Source organism: Carassius gibelio, chromosome B1, assembly GCF_023724105.1.
Source record: "Carassius gibelio isolate Cgi1373 ecotype wild population from Czech Republic chromosome B1, carGib1.2-hapl.c, whole genome shotgun sequence".
Classification (NCBI taxonomy): domain Eukaryota; kingdom Metazoa; phylum Chordata; class Actinopteri; order Cypriniformes; family Cyprinidae; genus Carassius; species Carassius gibelio.
This window is the reverse complement of record NC_068396.1, coordinates 34,607,135-34,621,512: the sequence shown is the minus strand read 5'-3', so window position 1 is coordinate 34,621,512 and position 14,378 is coordinate 34,607,135. Positions and strand designations below refer to the sequence as shown.

At 35.3% G+C, this 14,378-nt stretch overlaps 1 protein-coding gene across 1 annotated transcript; it reads right to left on the bottom strand.

The window, feature by feature from the left end:
* Window positions 1–9,344: 9,344 nt before the first annotated feature.
* LOC127949564 (microfibril-associated glycoprotein 4-like) lies at window positions 9,345–11,333 on the bottom strand. Its single transcript, XM_052547018.1, has 4 exons — window positions 11,133–11,333; window positions 10,957–11,053; window positions 10,694–10,861; window positions 9,345–9,634 (listed from the first exon to the last, which is right to left on the bottom strand). Exons 1-4 carry the CDS (start codon window positions 11,331–11,333, stop codon window positions 9,375–9,377), a joined length of 726 nt encoding a protein of 241 aa, XP_052402978.1. The 3' UTR covers window positions 9,345–9,374.
* Window positions 11,334–14,378: the final 3,045 nt, after the last annotated feature.

The following is a 14,378-nucleotide window of genomic DNA, read 5'->3' as shown; positions in this document are numbered from 1 at the left end:
ACTATAGACTTGTATGTTTCTGCATGGAAGTAAGATTTAATATGATACCATCATCATCATTTTTTTTTTACCTTCATTTGTTCTTTTGAGAAGTTTAAAGAGTATTTCTTCAGGACGTCCTGCAATTCATCCTTGATAATCTCCCATAACTGTTGTTTCTCAGGCTCTGGAAAGGAATGACATTTTAAATCCTCAGTATGATATATATATATATATATATATATATATATATATATATATATATATATATATATATATATATATATATATATATATATATATTTATATATATATATATATATATATTAAAAGACTGGAGTTAAAAGACTGGATATAACGTGTTGCTTCATTTTTAAGTAATCAAATTCATTGTAGCCTTTAAACCTTACGTTTACATCCACACACAAAACACATCTGTCTTCCCTTACCTTCACTTGCTTCATAGGACTTTTTTAGATCCTGGAGACTTTTCCTGTAATCGGAGATAGTTTTTCTGGCTTGTTCAGATCGAGACATCTTCTCTTTTATTTTATTATTGTGCGTAGTTAGAAAACTCTGGGGAAGCAATAAAGGTCTGTCTATCTGCTTAGAGATTTCACAGCTCCAGCAGCTCAACTTCTTTGCAGGAATACACGTTCAGGAAAGTCTTGTCATTATGAGGGTGTGTCTCAGACCAGCATGGTTTCATTGTTTAGATGAAGGTATTAGGGTGTTCCTGTTGCTCAGTGATACAGCATTGGGATCTCAGTGCAAATGGTTGTTGGTTCAATTCCCAGGGAACACATATTAGGTAAAAAATAATGTAAGCTTGTCTTCCTTTTTACTTTGGTAAAGTTATTTTGAGAAATTTCCCCTCACAATTAATTTTAGATCCAAATATGTCTCATAAAGCTGTACATGTACAGTACACAACAGGTTTGATGGGTGAACAGCTGGGGTATTTGTCACGTTTGAAATCTTTTCTTTTGTCAGGTGTTTCTTAGTGCGTGTCATGACTTTGTCTGAATTTTCAGGTATGTCTTGTTAGTAAAAGTAACAGGTATCTATAATATAAAAACATAAAACATATCAACGCCCCTAAAAATAAAACTGCACTGTTTAGCAGGTTCAACTGTAAGGTGTGGAAAGGTGTGTTGATGCTCACATAAACAAAACCTTCTGTGGTTTACAGGAAGTAAATGTTGACTGGGAAACAGGTTCAGTTACACGAGTGAAGAACAGGTGCTGTTTGATGAGATGAACAGCTGATTTGTGTTGGCACACAACACATCTGTCTTCCCTTACCTTCACTTGCTTCATAGGACTTTTTTAGATCCTGGAGACTTTTCCTGTAATCAGAGAGAGTTTTTCTGGTTTGTTCAGATTGAGGCATCTTCTCTTTTATTTTTATTCTTGTGGGTTGTTAGAAAACTCGGGTGAAGCACTGAAAGTCTGTCTATCTGCTTAGAGATTTCACAGCTCCAGCAGCTCAACTGTATGACTTCCTTTCTTCTGTGGTAAAGTTATTTTGAGAAATTACACCACACAAATAATTTTAGATTCAAATATATCTCATAAAGCTGTACATGTACAGTACACAACAGGTTTGAAGGATGAATAGCTGTGGTATTTTGTCATGTTTTAAATCTTGTCTTTTGTCATGTGTTTCTTAGTGTCGTGACTTTGATTTTTCAGGTATATCTTGGTAAAAGTATATTAAAACGTAAAACACACCAATGCCCCTTAGCAGGTTCAACTGTAAGGTGTGTTTATGTTCAGAAAAAAAAAAACTTCTGTGGTTTACATGAAGTAAGGCTTGACAGGGAAACAGGTTGAGTTACACGAGTGAAGAACAGGTGCTGTTTGACGAGATTAACAGCTGACCAACCTAGGAGTTTTTCATGTTCTGGGAATTTTTCAACAGCAAGTTTTATTTTAGTTCCCAAAATGTTCTGCTATAAGTTAGGATAACATTCTCTAAAAACATTCTAAAAATGTATATTGATAACATTGATAAAACATTATTCTCTAACATTCTGATAAAGCTTCCCATCACACTAGATGTGTACTGACATAGCTCAAAAGTCAAATGTTGGTTGAAAGTGAAAACCCAACTTTTGTTAGATGACAGCATTACCCGCTTCACTTATAAACAAGGTTGACTTTATTTCTGTCATAAATTAAAAAAGTTCCTATTGAGATTAACATACCTGTTGATGGTTTATTGAAAATAATAGTTTGGTTTGACTTCACCATTATGGTGATCAATAGTTATTCAGTATGACTCTTTTTAATGTTAGTTTTTATTTGATTATTGTAACTACAGAGATGGGCAGAGTACCCGAAAACTGTGTTAAAATAAGTTCTAGTCTGAATAGTTACATGAGTAACAGTAAAACAAAGTATCGGATTAAAAAAACTGCTCACGTAGTTAATTTCTTTGGGTCATATACTGAATATCTATGCTCTATTTTTATTTCGATATATAGATAAAATATATGTGTGTATATGTATATTTCATCAGCCTTTATTCCAGTCTTCAGTGTCACATAATCCTTCAGAAATCACTCCAACATGTTGATCTATGTTGATCATGTGACACACAGCAGCCACAACATCATATTGGCAAATAATTATTAAGCATTATTATTTTATTTTTTTTATTATTAGAAACATTCCCAGTTCCCAGATGCATAAACTGTATCATGAAATATCTCGATTCTCACCATAGACTATTTTAATAACGATAATATGCAATGGTCAATGTAGCCTAATAATGTAATTTGTTAACTATGCATAAAAACCTGTCTGTTTATTTAAGTAACAGATATGAGCCTCATGACATAACATATTTTAATACGACTGACTTTATATAAAATGTTGAAACATTTAAAGTTACTGTGACATAAAATCAGCTACAGAAAGAGAGCAAATAACATGTACATTATCAAAGAACACTTTCACTGAATGTCTAGAGTTCAATCACTCTCACAAACTATTCATTTATTATTATTTTTGAGAATTAACAGAGGTTTAAATGTTAATGTTTTATTTGAAAATGTTTGATCACCATTACTGTGATCAGTGTTTGCTTTAGTTGGGTAGTTTGACTCTTGGCTTAGTAAGTTTTAGGTTCCTGTAATAGTGTTTACCAAAACACATAATTTGTTATAAATTATTATTAATTAACAATATTCAAGAAAGTTTTCTTCCATCAGCAAAGAAATCTGAGTGAAATTAACTCTGCTGGGAGTACATGTGAGACCACACTCAAGAGTGTGAAAGTGTTAAAATAGGAGTGTTAAATTAACACTGAAGCACAGTTAAAGTTAATGAGATAATTAAGTGATTCATTGAGTGATGATTGACCATTATTGACGAGAGCTGATGTTAACACACAGAATCAACAAAGATGAAAATCACTATTTTAATGGTGTCACCTTTATAGCGGTCAGTGTTTGCTTTAGTTGGGCTCTTGACCCCTAAAATGTTAAAGTCAGATTTTAATTGGCTGTTATAACTGAGTTATAAATCTGATGGACAAGCAAAGCCCATTTTTCTTTCTGAGTTAAAGTTACATTGTTGATTATTGCAGCTCTATGAGTCTTCAACAAAGTTTTTTCCAGCACCAAAAACCTCTCAGTCAGACATGCAAACATCAAGAATCAACCTATGAATCTCAACAATGGTGAAAATCCAAAAAGCATGTTGCAGTGCATTTTGGATGCCACCTATCAAAATTCATCCATGGCTCCCATGATGCATTGTGGCATGATTAAATTATTAGCTGGATTGTTTCAGTAATTTCCTTTATTCTTACTATTCTATTTTTTTTTTTTATGTTACTTTTAGTAGTTTGTTTTCCAATGTTTATAGTTGTTCTGTTTTTCTGAAAATGCTGTTTGTCATACACAAATTTGAGTTTCATACACAAATATTGGATGTATGTGTGTGCCTAAAACAAGCTTTTTTTTATTATCAGAACAACTTTCAAGAAATCATTTTAATTAACAGTTACCATTAGTGATGTGACATTTGAACCGAGGCGTCGGAGCTTGTGTCGAGAAAAAAGGGGCGTGCCAGATAAAGCCGCGATTCGAGGCTTGTGTTGTTGACATGGAGAACACGTGACTGATGACAAACGAGGCCTCGGTTTGTGTGGACACGTCATCGGTTCGGTCTGAGTGTCGGTTCCGGATAAAGGGGGTTCGAAACTCATGCCACCATGTGAGTGTTTTCAGGTGTAGATGAATCAGTTGTAGTAGAGAGAGTCAAAGTTAGAGTTAGATAGTTGTGTCGTAATCGTTATTGTGTCATATATGTGTTAGGGCTGTATAATATTAGATTATATCAGGTTATATTAGGTATAGTATATTGTTATTATTAATTAAAGTAGTTATGTTATAGAATTGTTATATTAATTAGATAAGATTTTTTGGATTGCTTTGGTTTTTTGGATTTGGACTGGACTGCTTTTTGATTTGGATTGCCCTTTTGGATTTGTTTGCTTTTTGTGAACTCTTCCTTTTTCCTTGTAATGGAGCCAGCAAGAAAAAGGAAATCCTCCCCTGTCTGGGAGTTTTTTTTAATGGTTGGTCACATTAAGGTATGTGTATTATTATTGTTTTACTGTCTTGATCTAATAATAATACTCACTATAAGGCTTTATTATATTTCATGTCTATTCGTTTATGTTTCTAGGTGAAATGTTTGCTGTGCCTAAAGGAGCTGACATACAACAATAACACCTCCTCCATGCTCATGCATCATCGAGCACTGCACGAGCATGCACAGACTACTAACAATCTTTATCAATCAAATCAAATCAATATTTATCCAAAGTGAATCTCACAAGATCTGAGGATCCACTAGTATATTGGGCTCAACATAAACATCTGTATCCTCATTTATAACAGCTGGCCCTGCGTTCCTCTGTTCCAATGCGAAAGGATCTTTTCCAAGGCTGGAGAGGTTCTGTCCAAAAGGAGGATTCGTATTCGTTGAATACGTTGATTCAGTATTTTTTTATTGGTCTGTTATTTCTTTGCACAGTAGCTAGGTGTCACTAGTGAGCAATAATAAATGAAGCCTCGAGTAATGAACCTTTTGGTGAAGCAATGGGCTGCGAGGTCTCAGTGGTTCAGGAAGCCTCATTTTGCCACCACTAGTTACCATACAATCACAGGGTTGTTATAATCAATGAGGTCAATCAAATCTGTTTAGGCTTTATTTGAGTTTGGTGATTCAGATCAAATGCCCATGTTTTGATTTTCTCTCGTCTATTTGTTATAATTCAGTTATAACAGCCAAACCAAATCTGAGTTTAAAAATGTAAGGCTCAAGAGCTGAACAAAACACTGACCACTATAATGGTGACATAAAAATAGTGATTTTCATCTTTGTTGATTCTCGTCAATAATGGTCAATCATCCCTCAATGAATCACTTAATTATCTCATTAACTTTAACTCAGATTCAGTGTTAATTTAACACTCCTATTTTAACACTTTCACACTCTTGAGTGTGGTCTCACATTTACTCTGAGCAGAGTTAATTTCACTCTGTATTTTTTGCTGTGTAGTTTGCACTGCACAAGACATGGTTTCTTTTCCCCATGTATAATAGATAAACATTCACTACATTGGTTTTATGTGGTAATATAAGTCATCCGGCGAAGCAGGTTAAATGAATAAAGTAGCTCGGAACGGACTAGAAAATCAGACAACGATTAGCTCAGATCTGATTAATTTGATCTAAACATTTATTCATTGTTGATTATGCGCTTTTGAAGATAGCTCAACTCCATCAAGCTGGGGTCACAATATTTCAGTATTTCTGGTCATAAGTGTTTGTGATTTTAATAGTTTTATCATTCAGTTCAGAATGTTACCATTGTTAAGTCATCATTTCAGGAGTGACTCATCATTCTGTACACACAACAATCAGACTACTCCAGATTATGATGTTGGGAGGGACTGTACAGACTGATTAATAAAACATTAACCCTTTAGGCGCCAGGGCCTTTTGGAAAAAATGCTGTATTTTGACATCAAGATTTCAAAAGCATGTGGCTTGAAAGGGCTTAAAGATAGAGATCTACTGTCAGTTAGACAAATGTTGGGCATGACCAAAAGTTTATGTGGGGTGTAAATATACTCATCTAATTTGCATATTATGATGTCACCAGGGGCGGTCATCTACGATTTCATAATATTCAGGAAATATTAGATATTGAATTGATGTTTGAATTTATTTGCAAAAAAAAAATTGTGTGTGTGTGTCTTTTTATCTTCATTCTAAGGAGAAAGTACTAAATTATTTCTATATTACTACACTATATAGCAGTAAAAAAAAATACATGTGAAGAGTAGCCTACTTTTTGATCAGCTCATCAGTAATATTCAGGAAATAATATATATTAAATGGATGTTTGGACTTATTGCAAAGTTTATGGTTTTGTTTCTGTTTAGCTTTTTTCATATTTTTATTCATATTCCAATTAATCAGGGGAAAAAAAAGGGAAAAGTAGTAAATTATTACTATATTACTGTTCCATAGTAGAATACATGCACCTATTTTTTGATCAGTGGACCAGCTATCTGCCCACTCTGATATCTAGGTGACACAGTTGTAGTTCTTGAGAGTATGGTACCAATATCTCATTGCATGGCATATTAGGGCTGTCAGTAGAAAGCTGTTGTAGTGACAGCTGAACTACAGCAGAGAGCAGCAAATTACACCGCTCCAGCCATCTAACAGAGAAGCTACTGTACCTTGAGACTTCAGGAGTCATTCACTTCAGCTATTAAATCTTCAAAAACAGTCCATTATGCTGCTTTATATTACACAGTGCATCAGAATGATTTCACTTAGTTTTTCTCCTTGTGATGAATGCAGGATGAAGCATTCACAAAAAGTTACTGTGAATAGCCCTATTCAGATTGTAATTGTTCATTAGGGGGATGTAAGTGATTTTCACCATTTACAGTTGGTGTTTTTAATGCCGTCCGAATCCAGGATCTTGGTGCTTTTCTCTCACCACCCTCGTAAAGATCCCCGTCAGAAATGCTACTTTTATTAGACAAACACAGAGGTCTATTTGCTATTTTTTAAACAGGAGATTTGAATAATCAAATAATAAATATGATTATATATTATAAAATATCCTTGGAATAATAATAATACATTTTACTTACCAATAAGTATTTTTAAATACACTGTACACAATAATAACAACAAATTTGTAAATAAAAATTTATTTTATTTACAGCAGACAATCATGTGACTGGCCACGTGAGCAGCACTTTCCTGAAGTTTCCCTCTTTTCAGGGTTAACATAGTCAGAGTTTTCATTTAACCTTCTTTCTGAAATAGGCCTCTGGATTTGCTCCAAGAGTTGTCATCTTGTTTCTATATTACAAAATCAACAACGTCACCAAAAAAAGTGTGTTTTTTGAGGGAAAGATAACCTTGTTCAGTTTTTCCGGTGCAGCAACAGGATGTTAGCATGGCTCTCAAGTCTTACTCGTCCACAGTGAGGCACACGCATGTCGAGTTCACACGCTCTCAGGCCACGCTGAGAAGTAAGTGATAGCTTGTCCCGCTATTTAAACAATTAACTCTTTCCCCGTCAGCATTTTTTTAAAAACAGTTTGCAGCCACCGCCAGCAATTTTGATGATTTTCAGTCAAATTTGATGTTCTCCAGTATATTTTGCTGTATGTAATACACTAAAATAATGATCAGATTTAAACAAAAAAATATTTTTTATTTTTTAATTTTTTTATCAACACTAGAATATAGGTAGGTTTCATAAATAATCCATAATTTTGAGCAAAAAGCTGAAAAAAAATCTAATTGTTATCAAAAACTACATCTGGATAATATTCAGTATGAATATCAAAGCATAAATCCTGTAAATCGCTTCCATCAACACCTCCAAAGCTAGCACAGATATATATACCACTTCCTGGATCAACATTGTACTCTGTAACATTATGCTGTTTTCATTTATATGCTGTCTATTGCTGATAATCACATTATTTTTCATATGCATCTGTTTACATAAGAGATTAATGTTTACCATCCTTTTCACGTGTGTTTTTGTTTGGGAGGTCTTGTACTCGTTCAGAAGATGTGTAATAGTGCCCCTGAGTGTATAACAGTGAAAACTCATTATAACTCCTCAATGGAAGGGAAATTAATAAACAAGGTTGGGGAAGTTATCTGTCGAGGTCATATCTGTCTCAGAATCGTACAGAGTTACATAACACCTACCAGCCAATCAGAAATTACAATGTTTTTTCTGTGTAAATATGGTGATCACACTGCAAGCATGAACATGGATGCACATCCACACAGAGAGTAAGGTGATAGATCAAGATCCCCTTCGTTTTTTTTTTTTTTTTTTTTTTTTTATAGCATTTTTTACATTTAGATTTTACGATTCCTGGACGAATCAGTTACCTACCTGTCAACACTTTGCTCTCACAGTGATGTCACCATGAGCTCCCAGGATACTTGTGATGAGGTCACAATGTGAGGTCACTGTGAGCTAAAAGTGTAACCTCACACTGCACTCAATGTGTGCTCATACTAATGTGAGGTCAAAGTGCACTCACTGTACAGAGACTAGGTACCCAGCATGCATTGCAGCATGGAGCTTTTAATTGTCACCATTGTTGAGATTCCTACACTGATTTTTTATGTTTCTCTGTTTTTAAATGACACAGCAGTTCAAAATGCTTGTGACTTGTAATGCTTTTCATAAATTATTAAACTGCTGGCATATGTTGCATCATTAAATACCTTTTATAATTAAAAAACTTTAGATAAGTAGCTCCCCACAGAAACTGCGTATTGAATCTGGGTGGTGATTGTGTTATCAAATGTGCTTTACAAACACAGTTACAGCAGCCCAAAAAATATAATGTCTAAAAAGTCAAGGGTTAAGAGTCCAACTAAAGCAGATACTAAGCAGCTTGATGCTAGCGTGTGAAATGAAACAATCAAACATCATCATCTAAATCTCTGTTCATTCTCATTGTCTCAGTGTGGCAAGAAAATTGATTTATCTAATGTATTTCACTTTTTAATGATAAATTGTTAATTTATTTACTTCACTTATTTAATGATTTATCAACTTTATTTTATTTAAGCATTTGTTTCACTTATGTTATGATTTATTGTTCATAAAATGATTGATTTCTGATGAGATCACATCTGACATATAGACATAATGCTTTCAATGCAGTTGAAATTTATTTGAAGGTTTGCTACATTTATACAATAGTAAATCAAACGATCAAAAACAAAGATAAAGTAAAAGCTAAACCTTCACATCTATCAAATGATGAAAATAATATCAGACATTGGTTTCTGAAAACACTGATGTTTCTAAAACACACGTTTGATCTTCATGCGGATGGATTTCAGACCGACATCAAGCCCCTTCCAACTTTGCCAAACATCTCCAATGGCAAAAAAGTTTGTATTTGGAGTTTTTCCCCATAAATACACACCGTTAGGGTTTGTGCCGTGACAGTTTTTGTACCAAAATGCGCCGAGATGCAGACCGGCACAGTTATGTTCATAGGAATCTTGGTCCTTGTCAAAGGTGGAGAACTTCTCTCCGTCATGGTACAACAAAGATTCACCTGCAGAGGAAGAGCATCACTCAGCACATTGAGATCTTGTGACTTATTCACTTATTCATGACATATTGACCATTCATAATAATACATTTCTGATTATTTAGAATGACATCTATTTCTGATTTTTTTTAAAAATAGAAATAATAAAAAAAAAAAAAAACTCTGATATTCTACTATATAAGGAACTCTCTAATTTGGTACATTACTGTAATATTAGAGGTTAAAATTAACAACAGAGCCCAAAGTACTATATTCAGCTGCTATTTATTTTCAGGTTATCCACTGATGTATATAATGACTGGATGCTCATTGCGTTCTAAACTACAGACAATGACTGACAGCCAAAACATTGACCCACATCACCCGATTTAAAGCGTATCAGTCGCACGGGATTAGATTGCATGGTATTTTTATGTAAATTAATTTCTACTTCTACCTGCAATATTCTGATATATAATGTGAAATTACATAAACTGACTGTGCAAGGCAAATTAAGGTATGTGAATAAAAGGCATAAATCTTTATTCAGATTTCAGAATGAGCTTGTCGTTTGTACATATGTTGAGGATTTCGTCTGTCTGTCGTTTATCACAGGCAGGGATGTTGTGGCAGGCTCACACATCTGGTCAGCCAGAATCTCAGGCTTTTCCTCAAAGAAAGTATTTAGCAGCATCCAGTAGGACTTTACCTGGGGCGTCACAAACCAGATCTTGCTGCCAGATCAGACCCTGAACCCCTCCATGAGGGTAATGTTATTTCAGATGACGAGGTGGCTGGCACCAATTAACTTCTTCACATACACTTCTTCTTTGTCAAATAAAGATTGTGGCCCAGTTGGGGTTGTAATGATTTCACATTGGGGCCATATTTATTCAGGCAATCTCCAATTTAATTTGTTCTGTCACAATAATGCTTGTAAAGACAATGATGTTGAAAAAGGTAAAGATCCAAAATAGTCTTTAATAACAGTCACAGGTCGAACCAAACAAAGCAGGCAACAGAGACGGCAGCAGACAAAGATCAGCAAGAAGGACCAAAACAGATCAAAACTGTAACACCTACCTGCTCCGCCATCTATGAATCCTGAAACATGCAGTCGATACCCATCAGCTTCAGGACCCACAGAGAAAGAGGAGTACACCGCAAAAACTTGATTTCCTTCAAAGTCCTCCAGATCCACTCTCAGCGTGTACTTCCTGTTGCGTGTCAGCTGGTTCATGTTCTCCAGCCCTGATCACACACACCCACATGAAGAACACATTCAACCAAACACGGGACATGAACATCCACACAAACACACACACACACACACTGTGAGATCTTACCCAGCCAGTATTCACTTTCCACATTCCCAAATCCTCTCTTGTACTGATCCCACGGCCGATAGAAGTTCACACTGCCGTCCATTCTCCTCTGAATCACCTGTGATGGGTTTATACAGAAGATATTATTTATAATCTATGTTCTGATGTGTGTTAATGATTTATAGTCACATTAATACCGTCCATCCTCCATTGTCTTCAACTTTCCCATCTGAGATCATCTCACAGTAAACCCAGAGAGGAGCGTCGCCCGCTGGATAGATGGGATAAATCCCACTGATTTTTTGTCCTGAGTTAAAAATGTCAGAACAGTCGAATGGCATGAATTTACAGTCACTGCCCAGTACAGCCGGAAGAAGAGCCACCAAAAACACCATCATCTATATGAGACAGAAAGATAAAGAGATTAAATTAAAAAAAATGCTGAAAACATCTCTAGGAATGTAGAGTTAGTATAAACTTACTGCCATCTTCTCAATCTTTCCCACAGCAGATCACAGCAGAGATCTGTTTTACCTTGACAAAAATAACAATCATGTTTCTGTTATGTCTATTTCCTGAAAGATCAAGTTAATTTTCTGTAAAGTAACTGACCATTTGTGTTGTGCCTCTTGTGTTGTTCTGTTTGATAAAAACACTCTTTATATATCTGTCAGATTGACAGGCGCCTCCTCTGCATCTTCATGTAAATGTAAGCACTAGATGTCTAGCTGCATGATCATGTTATCTGTAATGTATGTTTACAGAGAGAGAGAGAGAGAGGGGATGCAAAATTAAATATTAGATTCTGGTAAATAACCCATTCTGCAGCCAAACATTATTTACACACTAAGTCATACACCATCAATTATAACAAAGGACAAAATGGCCACAACTGTTTTATTTATATTAATTAATCAAATTAAATTCAAAGTGTAGATTGCCTCTCAAACAGCCTGACAGCTTGCACTCAGATAGTCCAGTAGAGCCAGACAAATATATTATGATAGCAAACCCTAACAAAATATGTCCTCTGAATTTCCAAAATGTCTCTTTCTCTATAGGTTTTATGAACAATAAGGGAACTTCTTTCCATGTTATCATTCTGCAAACATTATGTAAATTTTACTTTCAAATGGGAATTTTCTGAAAGGAGTAGCAATACTTAACAAAGTACATAGTAAATACCAGAGAATTTGGAACAAACATTCTGTTCATGTCACTGAAAAATGTTATGTAAAGCTTTAGGAGCAGCTGACCGGAGTTTGAATCTATTCCTGTAACTTATTGCATTACAGATTATAACCGGACCCTTCATCGGTTTCTGTTCAAGATGTTGATGCAGAAACACATCTTCGCGAGCATCTGACCAGTAATGCAGTTCATGTTCAAAGGAAGAGCTTTTAAAAACAACTTTCACTTGCGATGGAGTAATATTTGACCATCAGCGTCTGTACTTTCACTCAAGTAGTGGAGTGGTTTACTTTGTCCACCTCTGGTTGCAAGCCCCAGCCTATGAAGAAAAGGGGCACAGGAGACTTGCACAGGACACTAGAAGAGGCAGCATCCATGACATTTTGGTAGGGATCCCAATTCGTCAGTCATTACCGACATGGCGTTGAGAGTGACTGACTGAAAGGGAACATCTCGGTTACGTATGTAACCCTCATAACATGAAGGTGGGACCGGGGACGTCACCACAGCTGATCGGCAGCAATAACCTAACTAGGCCAATGCATTCATACTCGCGCTATGATCAGTGGCAGCTGTGCATTGGCTCATTTATTTTACACTTAAGTTGGATTGGTTTCTCAAAGTGAGACCCCAATGCGCCTGTCATTACTGACATGATGTCTATGTCCCCTTTTCAAGGAAAGAGGGTTACAAATGTAAGTGAGACGTTTCTGAGAGAAGTTCAGAATAAGGGTTGAAAATAATATTTTTTTTTCACATATCATTTATTTATTTACTTATTTATTTGTTGTGTCATTATAAGCAAACCTCAAGGAACATATTAAAAATAATAAAAAAGTCCATGTCATGAGCCCTTTAAAGAAAGAAACTTAATAAGAAGAGAGTTCCGGCTTCAGAAATGTTATTTTCAGTGCTGTTTAGATGTTTAGACAGTTTCACTGTATATTCTGTAGAAAATATAGTTTGTTCTCATTGTATGTTTTTGGGTAATTGCTGTTTGTCCTCGATGGGTTTTGGTCTTGAATGTGTTCTAGTGAAAAGCTTAAGAGCTAATAACAGATCACATGGCCTCCAGCTTTGCATGTGTCATGAACAGAAATGAGTCTTATGTTGGTTTTTGGGATGTCAACAGCTCAAACCAATTCATTTTGTGTGTCAAGAGTACAAATGTATAAAAACAAATAAAGCACTATGAAGACACAAATACAGACAGTGTCTTGAAATGTAAGCCTGTTTACCTCTCAAACATCTGATCTACCGAAGAGCAAACCATTGAGGATGTTGTGTTTTGTTTTGAACATGTCATGTCATCTGCAAAGAAAAAATGGATCCAAGAAACATGTTTGTTAATGTAAGTTAAACAGTACATTGTGCATTATGATGAATTTCCAAGTGAAGGCAGGTGTGAGTGCATGTGATCTGCATGGAAAGTGAGGCCAAGACTTTTGGAGGGTGCCTGGTGTCAAGAAGGGCTGCGAAGAACCCACTTCTCTCCAGGAAAAGCAACAGTACAGATTGGTCTTCCCCACTGGGCAAAGTTACGTCCAGTGGACGTCTTTTTATGTCTTTGCTGACGTTGAAAAGACGTCCCCTGAGGAGCCAGGATGAAAGTTTTTATGACGTCTATTGTTGACGTCTTCTGTACGTCCGATTTAGACGTTCACAGAACCTGCTTACAAGGTTAAAAACTAGTTCAAAAGTGTTCAGTAGAAATATTTTCAACATCATTTAAGGTTAATTTAGACATAACTTATACTTTTTCTGGATCAAATCAACACTCTCAGGATGCATTAGATTTAGAGTCATGTTATATCAGTGTAATTCCAGACACTGTGTTCATCCTAAAATCAAGAAAATAAAATAATATTTATGAAATAATGAAATAACTGACGATTGAGCATGTGGTAAAATCAACTGCAAATCAAAGACATTAAATCTCTGAAGATCTCAGCAGAGGAGGATCAATCATCTTTTATCATAAATATTATTTTATTTTTTTGATTTTAGGACAAACACAGTGTCTGAAAATTACATTGAAACAACACTAGTCTAAATCCCGAGAGTGTTGATTTGGTCCAGAAACAGTATAAATTATGCCTAAATGAACCTTAAATGATGTTGAAAATATGTCCACTGACCACTTTTGAACTAGTTTTTAACCTTGTAAGGAGATTCTGTGAACGTCTAAATCCGACGTATAGAAGACGTCAAAAAAGAGACGTCATATAAACTTTCATTCTGGCTCCTCAGTG